This window comes from Dendropsophus ebraccatus, chromosome 3 (assembly GCF_027789765.1).
Source record: "Dendropsophus ebraccatus isolate aDenEbr1 chromosome 3, aDenEbr1.pat, whole genome shotgun sequence".
Taxonomy (NCBI): domain Eukaryota; kingdom Metazoa; phylum Chordata; class Amphibia; order Anura; family Hylidae; genus Dendropsophus; species Dendropsophus ebraccatus.
The window spans coordinates 94323602-94351427 of record NC_091456.1 but is presented as its reverse complement, the minus strand read 5'-3'; the positions used below and the strand labels follow the sequence as shown (position 1 = coordinate 94351427).

General features: G+C 45.4%; 1 protein-coding gene across 1 annotated transcript in view; it reads right to left on the bottom strand.

The window, feature by feature from the left end:
- Positions 1 to 23829, bottom strand: part of SUGP1 (SURP and G-patch domain containing 1) — a 30778-nt gene extending 6949 nt beyond the window's left edge. The window contains exons 1-11 of the mRNA XM_069962242.1: positions 23708 to 23829; positions 20173 to 20338; positions 18181 to 18278; positions 17373 to 17594; positions 16275 to 16398; positions 14128 to 14228; positions 4797 to 4914; positions 4387 to 4703; positions 4185 to 4291; positions 3771 to 3948; positions 1328 to 1434 (exon numbers count right to left, since the gene is read on the bottom strand). Coding sequence (XP_069818343.1) covers positions 1328 to 1434; positions 3771 to 3948; positions 4185 to 4291; positions 4387 to 4703; positions 4797 to 4914; positions 14128 to 14228; positions 16275 to 16398; positions 17373 to 17594; positions 18181 to 18278; positions 20173 to 20338; positions 23708 to 23729 — 1560 coding nt within the window. The 5' untranslated portion in view covers positions 23730 to 23829. The remainder of the gene's footprint in view (positions 1 to 1327; positions 1435 to 3770; positions 3949 to 4184; positions 4292 to 4386; positions 4704 to 4796; positions 4915 to 14127; positions 14229 to 16274; positions 16399 to 17372; positions 17595 to 18180; positions 18279 to 20172; positions 20339 to 23707) is intronic.
- Positions 23830 to 27826: the final 3997 nt, after the last annotated feature.

Sequence of the window (27826 nt, the reverse complement as noted above, 5' to 3'; positions counted from 1 at the left end):
ACCACCCATCACCCATGCCGCGGTTAGCAAACTGCTCGGTAAATGTTGTGCTACTGGTTCTGTGTGGGATAAGCCCAAAGCTGGACATACAAAAACGGTCACCCATGACCAAACATCAGTGGTTGTCCTGGCAGCATTTACCAAGAGCCCACAGCGTAGCACTCAATGTATGTCCCTGGAGTGTGGCATCAGTCGAACATCCATTCGACAGATACTGGCTACACAGATGGCACCCTTGCAAGATCCAGCTGCTACAACATCTTACTGACAATGATCCGGAGCGGCGCGTTGAATTTGGAGAGTGGGCGCCACAAAAACTGGAACAGGACCCACAGTTTACACAGAAAGTTCTCTTCAGTGATGAGGCAAACGTGAACGTGAAGTTAACAAACAAAATCACCACTACTGGTCCAACAGTAACCCACACTAAACAGATCCCTCCAAATATGTTGGAACACAAAAACTGATGGTGTGGTATATGGGGTACAAAGATAGTGGGGTCATTCTTCATCTAAGGAAAACTAAATTCTACTGGGTATCTGCAATTGCTACATGATGATGATGTATTTCCCTCTCTGTGCACTGAAGATGGAACATTTCCTGAGTTCTTCCAGCAAGATAGTGCACCACCACATTAAGGATGTCAGGTCCAAACGTTCCTCCTCAATGAACAGTTTCCTGGGAAGTGGATTGGCCGCCATGGCCCAGTGGATTGGCCCCCAAGATCTCCAGATCTCACTCCCTTGGACTTCTATCTCTGGGGCTATTTGAAGGGTATGGTGTACTCCATGAAGATTAAGGATGTGGGGCACCTGAAATAATGGATACAGGAGGCCTGTGGTAGCATTTCTACAGTATTGCTCTTGGTGTGTCAAGAGTGGCAGAAGAGAATGGCGTTGACAATTCAACACAATGGGCAGCACTTTGAGCTCAACCTTTAGTGGGTTACTGATGTTGCTCCATGTCACAAATGTGTCAATAACACAATAATGAATAAAGCTACATTAAAAATTAGCACACCATTGTTTTTCTTGTGCCATTCTGTATGTGCTTGATGTGTCACATGACCCCCTTCCCATTGAAAAAAGTTAATTGAATCCAAAATGACGGCTTTGCAGATGGCCGCCATGGGCGTCACCTGGCGTCAAATGTTTTCCCCCTTTCTTTTACTAATATGCCACAAACGGTAAGGTGATATTGGCAACCACTTCCATTTTCTCAGGATGTATCCATACTTGTTGCTCACCCTGTAGAGCTAGCTGTTCAACAAAATATACTTTTTGATGAGTAATCTGCAGCAATGTCTCAAGTTATTTAGCATTGTTACCTTAAGAGCCTTAAATGTTTCCATAAATTTCTCTAGTTCATCTGGAGGCAAGAAATCACCGATGAAATGTTTACCACGACCCATTTCAGTCAGCTGTTCTGCCCATTCTGTCAGAAAATAAACAGTACAAAGGTTTGATCATATAAACTTGCCTTCAGTCTAACAGTTTCAAGCCTACTGCTTAATATGTTACAGAGACATATCAAAAGTTTTTTTTTTTTTTTTTTAATCATCTGGGCTCTGAGTGTTCAGACCCATACTGATCATGAGGGGGAGTCTGGAAAAGTACATGCTCAGCACATTTTCTCCCACTTCTGTGTCACGTGACCTGCATGGGCTCCCATAGCAAGCCAAGGGGGCCACCTTGGTCTACACACAGTTGAGAGGGGAATGCGCATCTCATCCTACTCTTTCTATTGATTAGTTGAGGGTCTAAACACTCAGACCCCCATCAATAAAAACTTTTTGATATGCATCTAGGACGTCAAAAGTTTTTAGTGTGAGGTCTGCGTTAACCCCTTGCCGCAAAATAATGTTCCCGGATAACGATCAGGCCCCTGCACTGAGGCAGGGGTCTGATCGTTTGAATGAGCAGTCAGTGTGTAACACTGACTGCTCATTCATTAAAGTGTCACTGTCGTTAAAATTTTTATTGCAGAAATCAATAGTCCAGGCGATTTTAAGAAACTTTGTAATTGGGTTTATTAGCCGAAAAATGCAATTTTATCATGAAAAAGCAGTTTGAAGCTCTCCCCCCTGTCTTCATGGTTTTCCTATGGAGAGAGAAAGTAAAGGCAGCAAAAACAGGACAACAAAGAGTTAATTTACATTCACATCTCCTTTGACAGGCACCATAGAGCTATCTGACCACTAATTAGGGCTCTGAATAGCTTCCTCTCCGAGCCATCCTTTGTTCTTGGCTCTCAGCTGCCGCTAATCTGGCTCCTTCCCCCTCCCCTCTTCATAGACCAGACAGGATCCCACTGATGAAAGAGATGAAAAAACTGTCGAGATTTCCTGATTCTGAGGAGTGGACAGCAGAAAGGAGAGGAGGGGAGGACCTGGGAAAGGGCTTTTTACATGCAGATAATGGAAGATTTGGCTAATAAACCCAATTACAAAGTTTCTTAAAATCACCTGTACTATTGATTTCTGCAAAATAAATTGTAACGACAGTGACACTTTAAGTATACAATATAGTGCATTACAGCACTCATCATGTCCTGTAATGCATTATACTGTATATATATATATATATATATATATATATATATATATATATACCTGTAAAGTAAAAAAAAACACAAAACACACACAAATACATTAATAAATAATTAAAACAAATTAAATTATTAAATAAATACATAATAAATAAATAAATATACACATTTCCTATCCCCCTTTATAATTGATTCCCTATAAATAAATAAAGTACATATATTTGGTATCGCCGTGTCCGTAATGACCCCGTCTATTAACCCGTTACATTAATTATACCGCCCGATTAATGCCATAAAAAATAAAAAAATAACCAAAATGACATTTTTTTTAAATCCCGCCCCCTAAAAAAATCAATCAATCAATACGACACATGTATTCAAAAGGTATACCAGTAAAAATGTCAGCTTATGCCGCAAAAAATAAGCCCTCACATAACTCCATTGGCAAAAAATTTAAATAGTACAGGTCTTACAATATGCAAGACACGAATAGTATATATATAGTATAAATGCCATAAACTATATCAAAAGCTATATAAAATGGATATCACTGACATAATTGTACCGCCCTGAAGAATAACGATAACATGTCATAACACCTAAAGGGTTAATAAACTTATGAAATGTTACTTTGAATACTTTGAGGGGTGCAGCTTTTACAGTGGAGATATTTATGGGGGTAACATACAGGCTCCACAAATCCACTTCAGAACTGAACTGGTCCCTAATAAAATCTGAATTTGAAATTTTCCTGAAAATGTGAAAAAAAAAAAAAAAAAAATCGCTTCAAAATTTCGAAGCCCTCTAAGATCCTAACACGTAAAAGGACGTTCACTACATGACGTCACCATAAAGCAGACATGTTGTAGATGTTGCAGTAATAATTACTTCATGTGGCAGGACTATTTTTCTTAGGAAAAGAGAATTTTGAATATAAAGAATTGTAAATTTTTAAAATTTTTGCGCAAATGTTGTGGGTTTTTTTTACAAAAAACTACTGAGTGTATCAACCAAAGTATACCACTAACATAAAGAGGAATATGTCACGAAAAAAAATCTCAGAATAACCGCGATAGTTAAAAGCATCGAAGAGTTATCACTACTTAAAGAGAGACAGGTCAGATTTGAAAAATTGGCGGAGGCAAGGGGTTAAATGCATTTTTCCCCATCTGAGTGGCAGGACATCTCCTGTATTATATGATGACATCTATTTTGTACTTTACCCCTGGTCTTGTCCATTTCCATTCGTCTCAACTGGTGTTCCCAAGTTCCTAGGTCACCATCAACCTCTTCATCACTATCATAGTCATGCTGATGTTGTTTCACAGCCCTTTCCCACATGAGCTGCATATCCTGCATAGCCTGCTTGTGTTTCATAATCAAGTCATACATTTGCTGCATCTGAACGGGAGAACAACAAGCCGTGTAAACACATGCCACAAGGAAAACTGTCCTATTTTACAGAGAAAGAGGAGTACCATTATTTGTCAACAAATATAAATCATTTATATAACAGATAATCGTACAGGACTGATAGGTTACAACTGTGGCTTTACATGACTATGGTTATGTGTGGTTGTATAAACAAAAAAAATAATCTCAGTGCACTATACAAAACGGTGAACTATTGATCCTACCTCTTGCTGTTCTTTTAATTGTTTCTTCTGGGCATCGGATAATTCTGTGACTCCAACCAATCCTACTGGTTTTCCATTCTCATAGCCTAAGCCTTTTAGATCCTGGGCTACAAATAAAAGAGGAGAATTAAAAAACTAGATTGAATACATTACCGAGTAGAAAGCACTTATGCCACTAAAAGCCAGTGGGTGGAAATCTCACCTGTCAGAATGCTGGTATTGGGAGTCTCACTAATCACAGCAACAGGAGGCAAGTCTAATTTTTCTTCCTTTGGCCCCCATCGACTTTTTCTCTTTTTTTTTGCAGCTGCATACTCTGTGTACTGATGCTGTGGTGGTGTGCAAACAGTGAACGAGGGAGCAGGGGGCTCAGATACTGCAGGATAGGCCTCTGAGGCTAACTTACGCTTAAGGTCTGGTAAGGTATGACTGTCAGATGATGATTTCTTGGCTCGTCTGAATTCTTCCACCTTCATTTTATAATATTGATACCCTTTGCCATTTGTGTCATACAAAAACCTTTGTTTAACATTGGGAAACAAAAAGGAATTAAAAAAAAAAAAAATAATATATATATATATATATTTTTTTTTTAAGTAAACATATATTTACCTAAAGGCAGGATTTTCTCTGTTATTTTGGAGAGCAATGGCCTCAACTTCAGGACCACCATCTGCCACAAATCTAGCTAACTTCTCTGCAAACATCTTTGTTTCTTCATCTTCTGGGACTAAAAGGTAAGAGTAAGCAATAACATAACTATATTGGACAGTCTAAATTGTTATACCACAGAGAATTTTAACTGTCTGTGACAGGCCCCTCTCTCAGCATTGGCTCTAAATGGCTTGTATCACCCAAGAACTCTGTATTCATGGCTCAAGTAATTATTCCACTAAGCAAACTAACAACAGTGTCACCTACAATTCTTTTACCGGCAAATATCAGCCCTGACTTTCCCACTAACATACACATTTATTTTGGCCAAACATGGATCTAATCTTGGAGGAGATAACACGATATATCAAATAAAAGGTTACCTGTTTCCTTTGTCAGGACTGCAGATAAATACCCTGTCTAGCTGACAAACACTGAAATCCCATGGTAATATGCTAACAATTTTTTGTCTATTGTCAGAATAAAAAAAGGAGGAGTTTTTACTCACCGTAAACTCTCTTTCTCGTAGTCTTCATTGGGGGACACAGACACCGTGGGTATAGGCTGCTGCCACTAGGAGGCTGACACTAAGAAAAAACAAAACAAGTCGGCCCCTCCCAGCAGGCTATACCCGCCCACTGGCACTGAGCTAATTCAGTAGTGAAAAAGCAGTAGGAGGAGCCGAAACAACCATAAAGAAAAAACAGTCCACACTCAAAATCTGAAAAAAACACAGGCCAACAGGCAACCTTAATCAGACAACAGAGGGTGGGTGCTGTGTCCCCCAATGAAGACTACGAGAAAGAGAGTTTACGGTGAGTAAAACTCCTCCTTTCTCGTGCGTCTTATTGGGGGACACAGACACCGTGGGACGTCCAAAAGCAGTCCCTTGGGTGGGAAGAGACAGAGTGGAGCTAAGAAGAGGAAGAAGCCACTGCTGCCTGCAAGACCATGCGGCCCAGACTCGCATCGGCCGATGCAAACGTGTCCACACGGTAAAACCTAGAAAAGGTGTGCAGCGAGGACCACGTGGCGGCCTTACAGAGTTGAAGAGCTGAGGCCCCATGACGAATGGCCCAGGAAGCCCCAACCGAACGAGTCGAGTGAGCTGCAATCCGGAACGGGGGCGACTTACCCTTACTCCGGTAAGCCTGAGCGATGGCGGAGCGGACCCAGCGAGCCAGGGTCGCCTTAGACGCTGCTGACCCCTTTCGAGGACCCTCAGGGATGACAAAGAGTGAGTCCGAGTGTCGAAGAGACTTTGTCCTGGAGAGATAGATGCGCAGGGCGCGAACCACATCCAGCTTGTGGAGCGCGCGCTCCCTTGGATGAGAGGGGGCCGGGCAGAAAGAGGGAAGAACAATATCTTCGTTGAGGTGGAAAGGCGAAACCACCTTGGGCTGAAAAGAAGCCACGGGCCTAAGTACCGCCTTGTCCTGGTGCAACACCAGCAGGGGAGGACGGCAAGAAAGGGCTGCCAATTCCGAAATCCTCCGGACAGACGTAACCGCCACCAGGAAAGCCACCTTAAAGGACAAGATGGCCAAAGGCACTTCCCGGAGGGGCTCAAACGGAGGGGACTGCATAGCATCCAGGACGAGATTCAGATCCCACGGGGGAACTGGGTGCCGATAAGGAGGTGCAATGCGCGCCACTCCTTGGAGAAAAGTCCTGACTTGAGGAACTGACGCCAATGGTCTCTGGAAAAAAACTGAAAGGGCAGAAACCTGGCCCTTAAGAGAGCTCAGAGCTAAGCCTGCGTCCAGACCTGCCTGGAGGAAGGCCAGGAGTTGCGCCAGAGAAAAGGGAAGTGGAGGCGCAGAACAGGCCTCACAGTGACGGAGGAAAGCCTTCCAACAACGATAATAAATCCTTGCCGATGCAGGCTTCCGGGCCCTGATCATGGTCCTAATGACCGCATCAGAGAAACCACGTGATTTCAGAATCCAGGTTTCAACAGCCACGCCGTCAAACGTAGCGTGGCTAAACGCGGGTGGCAGAGCGGACCTTGAGTGAGAAGATCCGGTCGGTCTGGTAGACGCCAGGGGACGTCGGCGGCGAGGTTCACGAGATCCGTGTACCAGGCGCGCCGTGGCCAGTCCGGGGCCACGAGGATTACCGGAAGTCCTTCCGACTTTATCTTTCTCACCACCCGCGGCAGAAGCGGGAGAGGAGGAAAGATGTAAGGGAGGCTGAACCGACGCCAGGGAATCACCAAGGCGTCCGAGGCCAGAGCCAGAGGGTCCCTCGTCCGGCAGACGAACTTCGGCAGTCTGTGGTTGAAGCGAGACGCCATCAGATCCACATCCGGTGTCCCCCACCTGCGACAGATCTGGGAGAACACCTCGGGATGCAGGGTCCATTCCCCTGGATCCACCCGTGCACGACTCAGATAGTCGGCCATCCAGTTGTCCACACCCGGAATGTGAACAGCGGACAAGGCAAGCACGGTTTCCTCCGCCCAGGAGAGGATCAGCGCCACTTCCATCATGGCGGCCTTGCTGCGGGTCCCGCCCTGATGATTCACATAAGCCACTGCAGTGGCGTTGTCTGTCTGCACCCGAACGGGGAGACCGTGGAGCTGTGTCTGCCAGTGCAGAAGGGAGAGCCGAATCGCCCGCAGTTCGAGGATGTTGATGGGGAGGCAAGCTTCCTTGGCCGACCAGGTTCCCTGAACCGTCAGATCGTTCCAAACCCCTCCCCAGCCCCGCAGGCTGGCATCGGTGGTCACAATCTGCCAATGAACGGGAAGGAAGGAGCGACCCAGAGAGAGGCTCGGAGACCGCAACCACCACTGAAGGTCTTGGCGGAGGCGAGCCGGTAGTTTCACCCTCCGATCTAGAGAGGGGAGTGACCTGTCCCACCGTGACAGCAGGAAGAGCTGCAGGGGGCGGGAATGAAACTGGGCAAAAGGGATCGCCTCCATAGACGCCACCATCTTCCCCAGAACCCTCATACAGGAACGTATGGACACAGGGCGGTGGCTGCAAAGAGCTCTGATATTGGCCTGAAGGGACTGCAACTTGTCCTCTGGAAGGAAAACGCGGGCCTGTACTGAATCCAACCGCATCCCCAGAAAAACGATGGACTGGGCAGGGACCAGGGAGGACTTGGAACGGTTGAGCAGCCAACCGAAGCGGGAGAGCGTATCCAGGGTGATGTGGAGGCTCTCTAAATTCTGGTCCTTGGATGGGGCTTTGACGAGTATGTCGTCCAAGTAAGGAGTTACTGAGACACCTCGAGCCCGAAGAAGAGCCATGACAGCCGCCATGGTCTTCGTGAAAACCCGCGGAGCCGAAGCCAGGCCGAACGGAAGAGCCACAAACTGATAATGCTCTTCCCCTACTGCAAAACGCAGGAAACGTTGATGAGGAGGATAAATCGGCACGTGAAGATACGCGTCCTGAATATCCACCGAAGAAAGAAACTCGCCTGGCTCCAGAGATGCGATCACAGAACGCAGGGACTCCATCCGGGAGTGAGATAGTCGGAAACGAACTCGATCTTGTAACCCTGTGAGATCAGTTCTCGCACCCAGGCGTCCTGAACATGAGCAAGCCAGACCTCCCGGAACAACAGGAGGCGGCCGCCCACCTGAGGAGATCCGGGTGGAGGAAAACCTTCAGGAGGAGGAGGGCTTGGAGGTGCCAGGCTTAAAGGGTGGGCGGGAGGCGGCAGATCGCGCCTGCCAGGAAGAACGGTTCTTAGAGAAACCGGACCTTTTGTTCTGAGGGGCCGCCGACTTTCCGGAGCGAGACGGCGGAAGCGACCGAAAGGAACGAAAGGAGCCTGGTTTGCGACGGGGATCCTGACGCTTGGGGCGCTGCTGGGGAAGATTGGTACTCTTCCCCCCCGTGGCATCGGAAATTATGTCATCCAGACGTTTCCCGAAGAGACGAGAGCCCGCAAAAGGAAGACTGGTGAGAGAACGCTTGGAAGCGTTGTCAGCCCGCCACTCCCGAAGCCACAAGGACCGGCGAATGGCTACAATATTGGCCGACGCAAAAGCCGAACAGGCTGCAGCGTCCAGAGAAGCCGAACAGAGGTACTGAGCCGCGTCCTGAACCTGTTGGGCGAGGTCGGCCAAGTCCTCGGCCGATACGCCAGATGTAAGGCCGTCCCTCAGTTGCTTAGCCCACACTGAAATGGACTTAGACACCCAAGTGGAAGCAAGTGTGGGAAGGAGAGAGGAGCCAGCGGCCTCAAAAGCTGACTTAGCTAAGGACTCAGTGCGTCTGTCAGTGGAATCCTTAAGAGACGACGCATTGTCCAGCGGAAGAGTCGTGACCTTGGTCAGCCGAGAGATCGGGGGATCCACAGAAGGTGGACCTGACCAGCGAGACACGAGGTCTTCGGGGAAAGGATAAAGAACCGACAAGTGTTTAGGCTTAGAGAAACGCTTGTCTGGGGTCTTCCAAAATTTGGAAAACAGGTCATCAAATTCCTTGTGACTGGGGAAAGTGCTGCGGACACGGTGGCCGCTTTTATGGAAAAAGACCTCATCAGCAGGCGATGGGTCCGGAGCATCCTTCAACTGGAAGGTATCGCGGACTGCGGCCACAAGGCTGTCCACAGTGGAAGCCGCGTGAGAAACATCTTCAGGATCAGAGTTGGAAACCGACTCTGAATCCGACAGATCTCCTGGCGAATGGGATCGCCTGTTAGGAGAGAGATGCGTGGGGGCCAGGCTAGTTCCAGGGGAGCCAGAGGAAGAGCGAGAAGAGGCACGGCGAGGACGCTTGTGGGAGCGGCTCCTGCCGGGACGGACGCCACTGACTGCCGGTCGGGATTGGGCGGGCGCTGAAGAAGTAGCAGACAGGCGGTCGAGGGCGGCCGCCACAGACTGAGACAACTGAGCCATCTGCGACACTGACTGGCAGAGAGAGCGCGCCCAGGCCGGGGCAGACTCCTCAGACTCCGGTGGGGGGTCCTGAGTAGGGGACAAAGACGAACAGGACTGCATGGAGCAAGCAGCGCAGAGAGGCTGAGAGTGGCCAGAAGCAGATTTAGTGTTACAAGACGTACAGAAATAGTAGGTAACAGAGGAAGGAGGAGGATGCTGGCGGCGTGTGGATTCAGATCTTGAGTCAGACATAATGAAAAAAATAAATATATATATCTATATTAGTAAAACCAGCCAGCTAGTGAATTCCTTCAGGCAGGCAGCTGTTGGAGACTAAGAAGTAACCAAAAAGCCTGCAGAATAACAGAAAAACATACAGTGAAAAACTCAGGACAGTAATAGAAAAAACAACCAGGCATAAGAGTCCCAGAGAGGCCTTACCAGACAAATCCGGACAAAAAAGGCCGAGGTCCGGTCAGGGCACAGGACGGCTGCTGAGGGCAAGATGAGCAGAAGAAGCTGGCCAGGAACGGCAGGCTGGGGGCTGTAGTCCCACAGAATGAGGGCTCTTGCGACCGGGGAGCTGCAGTCTGCTGTACCGACCGGGCTGCACAGGAGCGCGTCACGAGCGGAGTGACGCGTCACGTGCGTGCGTGGTGACGTCAGGCGTCGGCCCGCGCGGGAGAGAAGACCGCGCGCGGGAAATACAAAAAAAGACCGGGAAGAGCGGCGTGCGGACAGAGGAGGCCGCGAAACCGGAATTCACGGGCCGGACCCCGGAAGTCGCGGCCCGTAGGAGAAGAGGAGGCCCCGCACCCGGCACCTACAAGACCGGCATCCCAGGACCCGACCCCCGCATGCGGTGACGGTAGTAAGACCGGAACGCCGCAAGAGGATGCGGGGGACACGGGAGCCGGAAGCGCATGTGAGGGGCCGCCGTAGGGGGCGGCGGGAGAGGGCGGCGGGCGGGGGCGGCGTCCGCTGGAGGGGACCGGGGGACCCGTACAACCCACGGGAGGGAGGGAAGAGAGAGCCGGGGAGGAACTACTTACCCCTCTGAAGCCCATAGGATCTTCTGCCGGCACTGTGCCGCGCTGCCGCGCGCAGCTTTGGGGGGCTGGGCGGGCAGGGGCTGGCGGAGCAAGTCCGCATAAGGAGCAAACAGACAGCAGGGCTAGTCTGTGTCCTGGGCGCTGGGTCCGGCCGGTGGCAACCTAGGGTAAACAGCCCCTTTCCAGTTAGGGTCTGTGCCCTGGTTGCATGAGGGGGGGATCAGGGTGAGTCTTTAAATGACCCACCGTGCCCCGACCTGTAAAAAGAAAGAGTTAAATTTACAGAAAAAAACACAAGCAGAAACTGGTCTGGAGCAACCAGACCTGCGTCTGCCTCCTACTGACACTAAGCTAAACTGAATTAGCTCAGTGCCAGTGGGCGGGTATAGCCTGCTGGGAGGGGCCGACTTGTTTTGTTTTTTCTTAGTGTCAGCCTCCTAGTGGCAGCAGCCTATACCCACGGTGTCTGTGTCCCCCAATAAGACGCACGAGAAAATACAGCACTCCAGCAATGCTTCCTTGACACTTGAGCTTTTGCTTGAGTACAGCTGACAGATTTCCTATAAAATTAATATCAGCATACTGAAAATAAGTGAGCACTATATATGTTAGCATTTATTAACAGAATATCAGAAAACATGGATCAAGATGCTTAAAAGATATGGCAAAAATTCATGTTGACCAAAAGGTTTAGATTCCTAACATGCTATTCTATATACAGTACATCAGGCAATCTCCACAGTTTAAAGGGTACTTGTCATTATGCATCTCTCCTTCGTTTGGCATGCTGGATTTGTAAACTGAACTCAACAGGCATTGGATATTTCCACGGCAACCTGATATTAAATTACTAAATAATGATACTAAATAATAGTAAATCAGCAAGAGAGGTGGTGTACTACATCTTTGCAACTAATTTTTTGCCCGATCTCTATATGAAATACAATGCTATAAAAACTGGTCCCTAGGTGTCTCACTTACTGGAAAACTGTAGTCGAGGTTTCGTCACTAAAGCCATTTTGGTCTTTAGTACCGTAGCAGCAAAAAAATAGGAGCCCAAACGTGAAAAGTTATGTCAGCTGTCCCTCTGCCCTGCAGAGAGTGGCCCAGTGAAGATAAATTCTGATTGTCCAGCAGCCCTACATGCCCCTGTGCACTGCTACAGCTGAGAAAATTAACTGATCTAAGGCAAATGTCACTTATTTAAAAAAAAAAAAAAAAAAAAACTCACTCCTGAAACCCACTACCAGGACCAGCATCAGCATCCTTGGGCAAATGGTGGTGCCCACAGCGCCTCTAGGTTCCCAGTCCCACACAGTAAAAAATGTCAGCCAGGGGCATCCCTAGGCAGGTTGCTGCGACAAATAATTTGCCCCCCCCACTTACTACAATAGCCCCCTGCTGCTGGAATGGGGGTGGCAGGACCCGCTGAACCTGGGCCACAGACCACCAGGTGCTGTGCCAGGCTCTCTAACTTTAAGCACTTGTAAGCAGCACTCACAGATGTATAATCTAGCAACAGGAAAATATTTTGGTCTCTGTAGTACCTGCTGTTTTACTGTTGCCACATGATTTGCTCCACAAAGGGTCCCACTGAAGCTCTGTCACCGAAGGGCCCACAAAAACCTGCAGACAGCCCTGCCAGCTACAATCAATAGATACAGCTGGGGGAGTGTAAAGCAGTGCGCTCCACTCCTCAGCCGGCAGAACATCTGATTTGTTCACTTCCTGGACTATATTAAAGCAAATGAGTTTGATTTAATTAACAGCCAAGAGAGAACTCCCCCTTGGCTGTATCTTTGGATGACAGGGGGTCTCAGGAGTGACATCCAGTGCAATGAGTAATTTGTCCACAATATTTGTTGAATGGTGAAGCTTACTGGAATCTTCCTTTATACTTCTTTTCCAAGAGGTATGAAGCAATTTAGCAATTGCTAAAAGCAATTTATTGTATACATATTGAATGGTACGTTAGGAATCCAAATTCAAGTACTTTTTCCTCACATGCAGTGGGTTTTTTGCCCTGTGTGCAGCCAGCTCCACATTATTTTACATGGTGTTCATAAATGCAGTAAGACTATCTTTGCTGCCCACAAAAACTAGTCAAAATGCTGCTTTCATATTTGCAAAGCAGCTTTAAAACTGACAGCTGTGGGCAACAAAGACAGGCTTACTGTTAAAGGGTTTATCCAGAATAGAAAAGCATAACCAGCTTTCTTCCATTAACCACCAGTATGGTATTACCAAGAGTATTTTCAAAGTTTTGTGTGACATCACCAAACTTTAAGAATTCTCTTGGAAGTACAATACCAGCGAGAAAGTTAGTACCACCGTCCGGGGCACGCTCCTCATGTATAGGAACTGATCCATTGGATTGTGGAATACATCTCAGCAACAATGTGTATAGATTCAGCACCAACTAGAAGTATATCACACTTTGCATAAGGACTGAAGATCTAAGTGGGAGAGTCAAAGCTGGTGAGTGAATAACAATCTTTTCACATATTGCATAGAATTGCTGCATAGTAAAGCCAGGTCATACACACAGAAATAGTCTGGTGATATAGTAATGGGAGCGCCATCAGTTACTTAACATACATATTCTGATACCTTAGGTGGTTTACAGGTAACCTAACACGCAGCTCTGGCACTCCCGTGACAGTGATCATTGGAGAGTATTCCCTGGGCAGCACTTATTTGTGTACACTCAATTGGTGTTTCTGGTTTGCAATTAAGCTCCATTCACTTCAATAGTACAGAGCTGCAAAACTCCACCCAAACTGGAGACATGCTTTATCTGGAAGAAAGTGGCCATGTTTTTTTCTAAGACTTTCAGGCTTACTTGGCTTTTCCCAGCGGCTCCTAAGGAATGAATAGAGCCGAGGGTCACGTGCCGTACCCATGGCTGTATTCATAACAAAGAAGCCACTGTATGGGCTTTATTTGGTATTTCAGCTCTACTTTATTTACTACAATTTGGATGTGCCGATTTGTAATTCTCAACAACTTCTTTAATTATCCAAATTAAACCACACTTTTTTAAATGATTCTAAAATAAATTTTCAGGTTCCATGTGAATAACAGAGATCCACTCCTGGATCTCTCCTGTTCCATGACGCCAAAATTTGACCACACTGGCAGCTAGTATTTAATTTGCTTCTTTTGTCTAAATGCAATAAAAACCTTGTTTGTCAAAATGTGCCCAGGGGGCATTCCCTAACATGGCAAGAGTCCAGGGTTAGCCATCCCATTTACTCTTATTTACCAGGGAAGGTGATTTTAACCCTGAGCTTTTGTTGTGCTGGGGAACGTCCCCACCTGAGCCTTATTTACAATGTAGCAAACAGGATGCTAAAAGATCAGCTTTAAATAGAATTAAAAAAAGAACACAAACCTTTACTTGGTGCACTTTTCTGTCTTTGACTATCCTGTCTATATTCCGCTATCTTCTTTCTGTAATACAGAAACTCTCGGCTATTCTGATCATGCAGAAATCTGTCACAAAAAACAAAAATTGTACATTAGTCATATGATTACCATTTAATTATCAAATCGGTATTCCCAACTCCAAAGGTTATTATAGAGGATAACAAGCTGATCACTTGGTTTATTGCAGATCCTCTTTTTGGTGGACTCATCTGCTTCAGGCAGCAGATTAGAGAAGACATATAACCTCTCCTGACCCATTTGTTTTAGGAAATCCCATGACAAAAATCTTGTACATTTTTTCTTATAGCTCTGTGTTGTGTCGTTCATCTCTAATTCTTACTTAATGTGTATGACTAAATGGCCCACTGGGTGTTACCAGTTAGAGGGTGTCTACTCACCGACTAAGAATATCCAATCAAAGTGTCAGACAGTACAGGGACATTTGTATACATGTATTGGCTAAAACAGGTCAGAAAAGGCCACATATCCTCTTTTAGTGTCTGTCACATTTTTGAAAGTATGCAGTTGCACTTTTCTAGTCATATATAGACATATGTCACATGCTATTATGCGGGAATAGTATATTACTCTAGTCCCCTCTGACAAGAGCTGCATAACCATACAGAGCATTTTGTGACCACAAAGACTGTGAGAGGAATTTCTAGTACAGAGGTACCTTGGTTTAAGAGTAGCTTGGTTTAAGAGCGTTTTGGTTTAAGAGCTCACATTTTTTTCAAAATTGTGACTTGGTTTAAGAGCATTGCTTTGGTTTAAAGTGACTGTACCACCAGGCCCGGGCTGAAGCACTGGAGGGAGGCCGACCCACCCTTAGTGGGAGGAAACCCCAGCCCTTCTATGATAGGGTTCCATTGATTCTAATGGAGTCACGTCATGGAGGGGCTGGGGTTTCTTCCCACTAAGGGTGGGTCGGCCCGCCTCCAGTGCTTCTGCCTGGGCCTGGTGGTACAGTCACTTTAAGAGCTCCCTGTGCTGGGTGGGAGCGCGAATGGGGGAGGGGCAATGCATGCATAGCGGGGTCTACAGCACTGTACTCTGACCCAGGAAGTCTCCCTCACCTTTCAAACCATAGCAGAACCACTTCAGGCTGGGGCTTACATCAGTATACAGGACTGTGGAGGTAATCTCTTCATAGCTGTAACCCTTCTCTCCCCCAACAGAGAGCGCTGCATGTATGTGCCCACATCTGTCCTGCTCCTTCCTTCATGCTCCCTGCAGTCTCTGTCAGCCCTTGTGTTTCCTATCCTCTCCATTACTGTACAGTAACTTATAATATCACATATTCTGCTGTTTCTGAATGTTTGTTTCATTTGTTTAACATGTTATTCAGAATAATAAATCATTATTTTTGGGGTGTGGAGAACCAATTGTCTGCATTTCTATGATTTCTTATGGGAAAATGTGCTTTGGTTTAAGAGTGATTTGGATTACAAGCACGGTCTCAGAACAAATTATGCTCATAATCCAAGGCACTACTGTATATGGTCCTCTTTAAGCCCAGTGTATTTACTGATCTGGAAGAGAAAGACATTGATAATAACTGTGCCTTAAAATAAACCCTGCAGAATTAAAAGTTATGTCTTTCTCATTAAAAAGCATTGACTGCTTCAACAGTGATTCAAAGGGAGCCTTTCATCTGTGCAGTGCAGCCCTTGCTAAAGGCAGTAAAACATAGGGATAGACACTGTTTACAGCAGTGTTCCCAGCGCACAAGCATGCTGTAGCTTCCAGGCACTTCAGCCTGAAATACAGCCACTTGCCACAAAAGATTCCAAAAGAACCAAATGTTTCAGGCCCTGCCCACCCACTGATGATTGAATTTTTGTCCTTGGAGAGACAGGCTACCACCAGGGGACTCAGCCTTGTTTCCTCATTGAGAATAACTAAATGCTTGGGTAAGCCAAGTGTTGAAATGTATGGAAGGATAAGGACACATAGTTCTCAGATGAACAAACGTGTGTGCCCACATGACGTGTAAAGAATATCAACAGATACGCTCCCCCTTCCATTTAGAGATTGATAGCAAATTGCAGTATATTATTAGGGGAATACAGCTGACACTACCATATGCAAGCAATCTGTTCTTCTACTCACCCAAAAGATGGATTGTCCTTGTAATCTTCCATTGCCATTTTCTCTAGCTCTCTGCCCCCTTCAGCTACAAACCGAGCCAACTTCTCTACCACTTTACGTGTTTCTGAGTCCTCTGGGGGTGAAACTTTAAGCAGGCTGTCAGTACTGGGATTCAATTCACACAGCAAACAGTCAACAGGCATTTAACTGCTAGGAAGAGTACCAAGGCAAAGGAAAGGAAGGGAACAAACAGGAATGAGAGCAACAAATGCTTTAATGTCAGCCCTTGTCGCCACCATCCCTGTACACTATTATGCACACTTTACTCTGACCAACAACTCATCTAATAGTTCAAGGGCTCCAAAGAATGACCCAAAGTATAGTTTAGATAGCTCTAGAATATTCATTTTTCTATTCTGCTACAATATATTGCTACATAATACCTAAATGTTTTATCCCCTTTTTAGAAAATCACAGAGGTTTTCCTTTATTATGTAGGAAAAGGCAATAGACCAAACTCCACTATGACTGTTTGTTTGATCTAATGTTTGTGTCACACAATTCTAGAACAAATATTATATACAATCTTTGAATTTGGCATGGGTAATGTGATGCAGATATCACAACCCAATATTGAAATGGCTGAACCAGAGGAAAGTACTCCACAGCATATATATTTAGAAAGTTATATATCATTCAGATGATGATTATATTGCTGCAGATACAAACAGTATTTTTGTTCTTCATCTGTCTGGGAACAGTCCTATGCAAACCTCACCTTCCTAAATGCATTGGCAAGAACATTCTTATTGGTCTGCATGAACCACAGCAAAATAAGCCTTTCAATGGTCTTTTACTTTTTTAAAATTCTTTGAAGAAATAAAACTGATTATTTTACTTCAGCAAAATGCAGAGCCACCAGTGACCTGACTGATGTAAAATTACTTCTCTGCCGCTCACAGAAACTAACCTACATTGTATGTAATGGGTTAGACTAATATAACTATGTCATCCAGAAACTACTGGAACAATATATCTCAATCAGTAGCAATGCTACAACATCACGCTCCAAGTCTCCTGTCATTTCACTAACAACCCTCCTTCCCACTTGCAACTTACTTTTTATTTCTAACCACTGCTCATAGTCCTCTTCATCGTCATCATCATCCTCAGGAGACTTAAAGACAGTACTACGATTCAGCTTTGGAGTTTGTTTCGTACGTGCAGAGGATTTCATTTGATTGAGCATACTCTCCACTGAGGATCCATGCCGCTTGCCTATTAGAAGAGGCTTCTTCTGGGGAGCTGAAGAGCTGCCGCTAGAACATGCTGGAGAATTTTCTAAAGAAAAAAAAAATATTCAGAAGTGATGTAAAATGCAGTTTTAAGATTTTCCGGAGCAACGTAGAAATTAATTATGTACAGATTATCACATACAGGTAAAACCATGCCTGCCCGCATTGTTCAATAGTTGCAAGATGGTGTGGCAGCTGGTTGATTTCACATATAAGTGATGATCGAGATTTACACGTCCCCTCCAGTCTTGGAAGGTATACTTCCAAGATATAAGAGTGGAACTCACAAAATCTCTTGCATGAGCTAGCAAATATTCCCAAAAATATAATCCAAAATTTGTTATAACTGCAAAGGGGGAAACCAATTCATATTAATGCCATAGCAATCGTAGCTGTAATGTGTAGGTGCCCCAGTATGTTTGTCCATATTAAAATAAAACCGATATAATAGCTATGCAAAATATTGTACATACGTTTTATATATACGTATATACGTTTTTTTAAATCAATACTTAGACTGAGAAAATAATGCATCTTATACAGAAAATATTGGACATGAATAGCGAAAGGGCATGTAGAAGGCGATTTATAGGAAATTATAGCAAAATTCAGTACACAAGCAAGTGACTCACCTGTGCCCATCTTTTCTTTCTGTAACTTAAGGAACTGTTGTAAAAAGCTGCCATCATTTGCAAATTTATTGGATGTGGAGGAGGATGCAACTGCAGAGCTACAAGAAAAGCACAGGGAAAATCAGTGCATGCAATATTCAGACTGTAGGAATGTAGGATTGTAGGATGACATTTACTCTTAGGGTGCGTTTACACAGAAAGATTAATCTGACAGATTTTGGAAGCCAAAGCCAGGAATGGATTTGAAAAGAGGATAGATCCCAGTCTTTCCTTTATCATCTGATCCCTGTTTATAGTCTGTTCCTGGCTTTGGCTTCAAAGATCTGTCAGATAAATCTGTCTGTGTAAATGCACCATTAGAATGAGACTATGGTGTTTTAGTTCCAAGGGGTCCTTCAAAAGTCTATCCTAATGAGAGGTGGTGCTCCCTCAAGCTCTAAAGCTGTAATACCTGCCACAGCAGCCATTTAAAAGAGGATCTCTTGGAAAATTTAAAATAAAAAAAAGTAGAACAGGGGGTAATGTCAATCAAGCTCATTCACCCTACGGTCTCCTGTATCTCAAAATCCTGTGATGTCACGGTCCCACTCATTCCATAAGTGACTGAGGCAGGACACCTCTGCAGTCATTGGGTGGCTAAGCGGGTAACTCCTGTGGGGTCGCGACAACACAGGAACTGGGAGATATAGAAGACCAGAGGATAACGGTAAGCAGGTTTTGTGGCTGCATGGGCACCGGGATTGGTAAGTATAATTTAATTGTTATGTTTCCACCACCCCCTGCCCTCCCTGTTTTGTTTTTTTGGAAGTTTTCCCCAGATTTTCCCGTTAGTATGAAGCTCTGCCTGGCTAACAATTCATAAGAGACAGCCCTGCTGAGAGTCAGAACCCTACCAGTCTAAAACTGATAGGCCATCAATTTTAACACCTTGTGGTCACAAACAATTTTCATTTTTCCCTCTTCACCTTCTAAAAGCCTTAACTCCTAGTTTTCCATCTACAGAGCCATACGAAGGCTTGTTTTATGCAGGGACATTTGTAGTTTGTAATAGAACTTTTCATTTGTCCATAAAAATATACTGAAAATAAAAAAAAGTTTAGTAAAATGAAGTTTAGTAACATTTGGTAGAAAAATTAAATGCAATTTTTTATTACACCGTGTGGTCAAACGGAAATGTATCTTGTTACAATAAAATAATGTACAGTTTTTATCCCTTGTTTATTTTTAATTAAACATTTTTAAAAATGAATATGCTTAAAGTGAATCTGTCACTAGGTGAATGGTGCCTTAAATGAGGGCAGCATAAACTAGTGATAGCAATGCTGAACAGATCGGTGCATTACTTACATCATTCTGTTAAGTCATTCTCCTAATATGCAGGATAATTGGATTTTTGCCACACTCCTCCCCCGGCCCCCCAGCTGCTGATTGACAGTTATCTGCCTATATAAAGCATGGATAGATAACTGCCAATCAGCAGCTGGTGGGCGGCGTTTTCTGCTTGTCATGAATAATGAGGACTACTGAGCTCATGCACATAATGGAGAGGACTACTTATTGTCCATGTTATTCAGGAGGACCTCTTTGAATCAGCTGCACAGAACAATGTAAGTGATACATCATTTTCTTCAGCTTCTGTCATTAGTTTATGCTACCCTGAGATAGGACACTAGAAACCTACTGACAGAGTCTCTTTAAAGAGGCATTCCAGACACTAAAAATGTTATATTGCTTGGCCCACAGAAAAAAATGCATACTCCCTTGCCCCACTGCTTTGGGGGCCCTCCGTGACATTTCCCAGTCCTCCACTGAACGTTCTAGCCACTACTTCTAGCAGACTTGACTTGGCATTACCAGCCTGCTCAGCCAAACACTGACAAAGGCTGGGTGCAGCAAGTGAATGCTGTAACTGTACGTAATGGGTCAGGAAGCGGTTTATAGTCCAAGAACTTCCACACATGGCAAAAGCATACAATTTACATTACCACTTACCCCGTTCCTTGAACTGGGATGTTCTTTTGAGACTGCTTGGCTTGTTGTTGTGCTCTGGCTTCAATTTCTCTCTTCTTCTTTTCAATAAGCGCCTCTTGATACTGAATATATGTACTTGGCTTTGTAGGTTTTGGAGGGGCAGACATAAACCTCCTGCCACCTATACCTGAAGTCAAAAGAAAAAGTGTGTGTAGTGGCATGTAGCTATGCCTGTGTTCTTGGACAGTATATACACAGATCAGCCACAAGATTTACGAGTGAAATAAAAAACATTGATTATCTTGTGACACTGGCGTCCATCAAGGGGTGGGATATATAAGAGACAGCAAGAGAACAGTAAGGGCTAATGCACACGTTCGCAAAAACCCATCCGTGTACTGCAGAATGGACCTCTAGCGCACAGCATCACGATTGATTATGATGTCAGGAGCGCCTAAACGGTTGGAAATTTCACCCTAGTGTACTGATAGCCACACCGATGGGTTTCTGCGGACATGTGCATTAGCCTTGAGGTTTTAAAGATTATGAGTTGGAAGCAAAAAAAAAAGTGGCCAAATGTAAGTGCTTGTCCACACAGACAAAAACAGTTAGGAAAATATAAAAAAAATCATTGTGGAATTTGGTGTGCAGTATGTATTGCCAATTAGGTTATGTTTCTTATGGGGCTTTTTTAATAAAGTAAAACCACATGGTGTTTGATATGGGGAAAAAATATGTCAAACAGTACAAATAGAAAATAAAAAATCATGATCAGTATTCACGGATTATAACGAGATGGCTGCCTTTCCCCGCTATGTTCTTGTAGATGGAATATAGCCCTAAAGTGTACCTGTCATGACTGCCCGCTGCCAAATCTGCGACCAGTTCCTCTGGCAGGGGACTGTCATGATAGAAACACTTCAAGGGTATGTTCACACTATGTAAAAATAACGGCCGTTGTTTGTACAGCAGCCATTGTTATGATATACGGTCATTGTTTTTACAGTGTGAACATAGCCCAAGGATTCGGTAACACACAATAGTGTTTTGTTTTTTTCAAGGAAAAGTCAAGGCGAAAATTATTATTAAAGTACTGTATGTTACTGCCCCCCAAAAGTTATACAAATCCCCAATATATGCTTATTAAAGGAGAAGTCCGGCCAAAATTAATTTTTGATATGTTGTTACTTATGAAAAGTTATACAAATTTCTAATGTACATTAATTATGGGAAATGCACATATAGAGCTATTTCCCTTAATTTAGTAGATCAGGAAGTGTTAGAAATATCTCTGAAGAAGTGACGTCACGACCCAGGGTGTAATTCCTATGGAGTGTCCAGCAGGGGGCGCTCTCTATATAGAAGTCTATGGGACTTTATTGTTTCTATGGGTTTCTATGTAATGTAATGTAATGTAATGTACAGTGCTTTATTGAATGAATACATCTATGGAATACTTTGGGGAGCAAGTGTCCTTGCTCCCCAAAGTATTGCATAAATGTATTCATTCAATACATTCAATACACAGTAAGCCCGCCGATCCGCCGCATTTCCGCCGAATTTCCGCCGATCCGCCACACGCTGATCCGCCGCATTCCCGCCGATCCGGACCATATACATTGAACTACAGCTCCCATCATCTGCTTCTAGTATGAACAGGTGATGGGAGCTGTAGCTGGGTAATGGATATGACATGCCGCCGGGCGCAGGGGGGAGCCGCTCAGTACACAGGAGCGCTCCCCCCTCCTCCTCCTCCTCCTCCTCCTTCCGTGATAACTTCCGCCTATACCAATGCTGACTCCCTGCCTGGCCGCTGCTCTCCGCTCTCCCCCCCATACATACCGGCTCCCGATGCATCCTGGTGTCCGCGCTGATGCCGGGAGCCGGTATATGAGAGCGGAGAGCGGCGGCCAGGCAGGGACTCAGCATTGCTATAGGCGGAAGTTATCACGGAAGGAGGAGGAGGAGGGGGGAGCGCTCCTGTGTACTGAGCGGCTCCCCCCTGCGCCCGGCGGCATGTCATATCCATTACCCAGCTACAGCTCCCATCACCTGTTCATACTAGAAGCAGATGATGGGAGCTGTAGTTCAATGTATATGGTTCGGATCGGCGGGAATGCGGCGGATCAGCGTGTGGCGGATCGGCGGGAATGCGGCGGAAATTCGGCGGAAATGCGGCGGATCGGCGGGCTTACTGTGTATTGAATGAATACATTTATGCAATACTTTGGGGAGCAAGGACACTTGCTCCCCAAAGTATTCCATAGATGTATTCATTCAATAAAGCACTGTACACTACCTTACATTACATTACATAGAAACCCATAGAAACAATAAAGTCCCATAGACTTCTATATAGAGAGCGCCCCCTGCTGGACACTCCATAGGAATTACACCCTGGGTCGTGACGTCACTTCTTCAGAGATATTTCTAACACTTCCTGATCTACTAAATTAAGGGAAATAGCAGTATATGTGCATTTCCCATAATTAATGTACATTAGAAATTTGTAAAACTTTTCATAAGTAACAACATATCAAAAATTAATTTTGGCCGGACTTCTCCTTTAAGTGCTTTTTTCCCTGCACTTACTACTGCATCAAGGCTTCACTTCCTGGATAAAATGGTGATGTCACGACCCGACTCCCAGAGCTGTGTGGGCTGTGGCTGCTGGAGAGGATGATAGCAGGGGGACACTGAGGGACACAGGGCACTGGAGGGACACTGAGCATCCCCCTGCCATCATCCTCTCCAGCAGCCACAGCCCGCACAGCTCTGGGAGTCGGGTCGTGGGAGTAGGGGGCAATACAATACTTTAATAAACATTTTCACCAGACTTCTTTAACTCTCTGAACTTGGATTCAAAGGCAGCGTGTTAATAAAGCCTATTCACATGATAATCATCCTGTGTGCGTATGGGCATCCATAGACACTTATGGCATAGTCCAGAGGTATGCCATAAGTATCTGAATGAGGATCAAGAAATTCCCAACTAACAGGCAAGGCGGCCATCAGCACCAAGATGTAGGGGCCCTACCTGCATTGTGGTCACACCCTGTAATGGGCTTACTTCATGAGCACAGATCTACACGTGAATGAGAGCCCTTCCTCCTCCTAGACATATATCAATATACTGATAACTGGGTTAGCAGTAAGGGGCGTGTCCTAGTCTATGCTTGACCAATCTGAGCTGACAGCCTGGATAAGGACACGCCCCTTTGACAATGGGAATAATGATAACAACCTGCTATGTATTTATTATTAGAAACAAGTGTAATCTCCAGGCTGAGCTGCTTTGGGGGTCGGGCAGCAGCCCCTCCTCTGCCTGCAGTATGAGAGGAGGCGTCTCTTACAGACAACAGGGCTGGGGGAGGAAGCCATGAATGTCAGGGGGATCCTGCACTGTACAAGCCAGCAGCAGCACAGGGAGCCCGTATGTAGTAATATATAGGCTGCCGACTAATGACAGGAAGGAGCAGTCCCCCTACAGCATCGCCCCTGTCGTGTGCACAGCGCCCTGTCACCGCCCGGCCCCATTACCACCGGCTCAGCATACCTGCAGGTTTCTTATTCTCCATCTTGCTCGGTCTCCCGTCCCAATGCCGGCTCCGCCCACCGCAGCGCAGAGGCCTTCAGCCAGCACAGCCCTTTCCGGAGCGGGGCACGCCGGGAATTGTAGTCTTTACAGAGAACAGTGTTTGCTATAAGGAAACTCGTGTTATTCTTGTTCCCTGTGTTCACTGAGCTATTGTGTGCTTTACGGTGCTGCAACAGACCAGTCAGACAATGACGCAATAGCCCATAGTAACCTGTTGCACCAGTTTATATTTCCACGGTGCAGGTTAGGAACTGGAAGAAGCCCGCTGAGTGATTGCTAAGGACGACCAGCTCACGTGTTCAGCGTGGTATAGTCTCCAGTGAGGACGGAAGTGATAGGGGAAGCTCTGTGGTGGTCCTCTGTGTAGGTGCCCTGTGGTAGTACCCTATAGTGGTCCTCTGTGGTGGTGCCCTATAGTGGTCCTCTGTGTAGGTGCCTTGTGGTGGCGCCCTATAGTGGTCCTCTGTGTAGGTGCCCTGTGGTGGTCCTCTGTGTAGGTGCCCTGTGGTAGTACCCTATAATGGTCCTCTGTGTAGGTGCCCTGTGGTAGTACCCTATAGTGGTCCTCTGTGGTGGTGCCCTATAGTGGTCCTCTGTGTAGGTGCCCTGTGGTGGTCCTCTGTGTAGGTTCCCTGTGGTAGTACCCTATAATGGTCCTCTGTGTAGGTGCCTTGTGGTGGTGCCCTATAGTGGTCCTCTGTGGTGGTGCCCTATAGTGGTTCTCTGTGTAGGTGCCTTGTGGTGGTGCCCTATAGTGGTCCTCTGTGTAGGTGCCCTGTGGTAGTACCCTATAGTGGTCCTCTGTGGTGGCGCATTGTGGTGGCGCTGTACACACTAGGTCCCCGGTTGAGCTTTGAAGCAGTTGCAGCTTTGTTATTTGCATTGTGGCTTCTGTTTATAATGGAGGCCACACAGCCCTTCCATATTCATTGCATGTCAGGCACGATCCAGCGTTGCCAACTTGAACTGTTAATTTTCCTTGACGAATGATGGACAGCGAATGTTTGATTTTTTGATAACAAATTTAAAAATGAATCCTAATTATCTATGTTACTATATTATACCCTGCCTGTTGTTACAGGCAGGGCTGTGGAGTCGGAGCTAGTTTTGGCTGGAGTTGGAAAAAAATTTACTGCTTTAAAAAATTTACAGCTTTAAAAAAAATCTTAGAACAATTTAAAATTGAGTTTTTATATGAATTTTATAAGTTTTGCTCATCAATATATATTATGAGCAACATTCTATTAGGACACTGGCCCTATTACATAAGGGTGGTTGAGGAAAAGTTGTCGGTCACTATTTCGCAGTTTGTTTTTGAGCTGGAAGAGTCCATTGTGTGGGGGGAGATCTGTGCTATTCTCTTCCTGGATGCTGGATGACTGTATATGAGCAGCAGTGTAATATGAAAATATCCTGTGTAATATAGAGGAGGAGACATAAGTAGTGCAGCAGTAACCTCTGTCCTCAGTGTGGTGTTTTTCTACAGTGTTCTATGGCTGCAGCTGTGTGTGTGTGTGTGTGCTGTGGCGTGCCCCCACACCCACAGTGACCCTTGTATACCACTATGTGTGACCTCTCTCACTATGGCTGACATCTATATCACAGGTATCTGGCATTGTTAGCAGTGTTTCTGTGTGTATGGTGAATATTTAGTTAGAAACATAGAAGATTGTCAGCAGGAAAAGACCACCTTCTCCATTTAGTCCAGTTGTGAGTAGTTCAGGACATTGAGGCTGGAGACTGGCTGCATCCACTACACACACAGGACAATCTGCTTTATATCTTTCCTCATTCCCTCAGAAGTCGCCACAGGATCATGTAGGAGATTAGGGAGAAGCTGCTTAGCCATTGTGATAAATAACTCCCCTGGTATATAACTGGCCATTTATAAAGGAGCAGGAGTCGGAGTCGGTCCTGATAAAATTCAGGAGTTGGAGTCGGAGCTGCGGCTTACCGACTCCACAGCCCTGGTTACAGGGTGTGGGAGTCAGGAGAAGATGTGTGTGTGTTTTATTTTGGCAAGGGGAAACTTACCGACGGGGGACACCTGCTTATCTAATGGGGAAACTACTTACCTATGGGGGCACCTGCCTAATGGGGAAACTACTTACCTATGGGGGGCACCTGCCTACATAATGGGGAAACTACCTATGTGGAGCACCTGCCTAATGGGGAAATTACTTACCTATGGGGAACCTGCCTACCTAATGGGGAACCACTTACCTATGGGGAGCACCTACCTATTGGGGAAAGCTACCTACCTATTCAGTGAGGGAATCTACCTATTGAGGGAAACAACTTACCTATTTATAGGGACAACTGCCCACCTACATGGTGAACCTATCTACCTAATAGGAAGGCTTTATTTACTACCTATCCACTTTTATGTGCGGGACACCCAAAAGGTCAATATTACTATTTGGGACATTATAAGTGGGGAAATCGTGCTAGAAAAGTGAGTTGTGGCTGGAAGAAATTTTCATGGTGATCTGGGCCAGATGGAGAAATGGAAGCATGAATGACTCGGGGAAGACATCACTGATCACTAATAAGATCTGTGGTGGTAATGATAACATGGTGTGGTGGTAACTAAGCGTTCTGCAGTGGTATTACTTTCTGTATATAGTGCCCTATAAGGCCATGTTCACACAGTGTATGTTTAGCTTAAAGGACAAGTGCCATGAAAAACTTTTTCCCAGTAATTGAAGCACATTACAAAGTTATATAACTCTGTAATATGCTTCAATCACCTGTCTGCCTCCCTTCCCTGTCTTTTCCCCCCTCCACCTTCCACCAGGAAGTGTCCTAACTCACACAGACCTAATTACTGTCGTCACCGTCACCAAGCTCTTCTCTAAGCTCCTCCTGTTACAGCAGCCCCCCCCCCCTCCCCTGCCTTGTCAGGTGACTCAGCTTGCTTAGCTCCCATTGGCTGAATAACTGCAAGCCATCACTTGGACTGGGGAGGGGGGGCTGCTGTAACAGGACCTAGAGCAGCCCTCCTGCTGATGACTCATCCTCACAAGAAGGAGCTGCCTGGTGATGGTGACGGCAGTAATCAGGTCTGTGTGAGTCAGGACACTTCCTGGTGGAGGGGGGAAAAGACAGGGAAGGGAGGCAGATAGGTGATTGAAGCATATTACAGAGTTATATAACTTTGTAATGTGCTTCAATTACTGGGAAAAAGTTTTTCATGGCACTTGTGAATGGAATCCTGGCCGGAGTGTACACAGGGGGGTAGATTTATCAAATATGTGTAAAGTGAAACTGGCTCAGTTGCCCCTAGCAACCAATCAGATTCCACCTTTCATTCCTCACAGACTCTTTGGAAAATGAAAGGTGGAATCTGATTGGTTGCTAGGGGCAACTGAGCCAGTTTAATTTTTCACCATGTTTGATAAATCTCCCCCATAGTATACACTCCGGCCAGGATTCGGACAACACGAAAAACTGACTTGTCAGTTTTCTGCGGCCGCTATTCATTGAATAGCAGCCACACAGAACATGTCAGTTCACACAATGGAGCTCCATTGTGTGCAGGGGCAATTTGGGATGTGGGCGCGGCAGCATCCAAATTCACCAGAAATTAAGATCATCCGGCTGTGATGTTTCCTGGCTGGGTCACAGAACAGCCGCTTTTATATGACGTAAACATGGCCTAATAATGTATGCTCCCCAATATATCAGCACTAACATTATATGATAAATATATATCTATTTTTCTTGGGAGGGGGGAGGGGGGGCTGTTTTAAGGACATACAGCAGCTGATAATTACTGATTGTCTTACATTACAAATCTCTGGCCCTTTCTGGCACCAGTTTATTTGAAAGACATTTTTTGGGGTGAACTACCCCTTTAAAGGTTAATATGATTCTGTGTGGTTGTCTTAAAGTTTCACAGCATTTTTTGATTCATCACCAATCTGGACTATAGTCACTAGGTGGCAACATTTATCTAAATATAGAATACTTGCTCTTAAAAGCAATTCTTTACCTTCAACAAAGGATGTGTTTGTCTATCAACTTTATTCTAATATATTTACACAATGCTTTTTAATGGTATTGTGGAAGTACCCC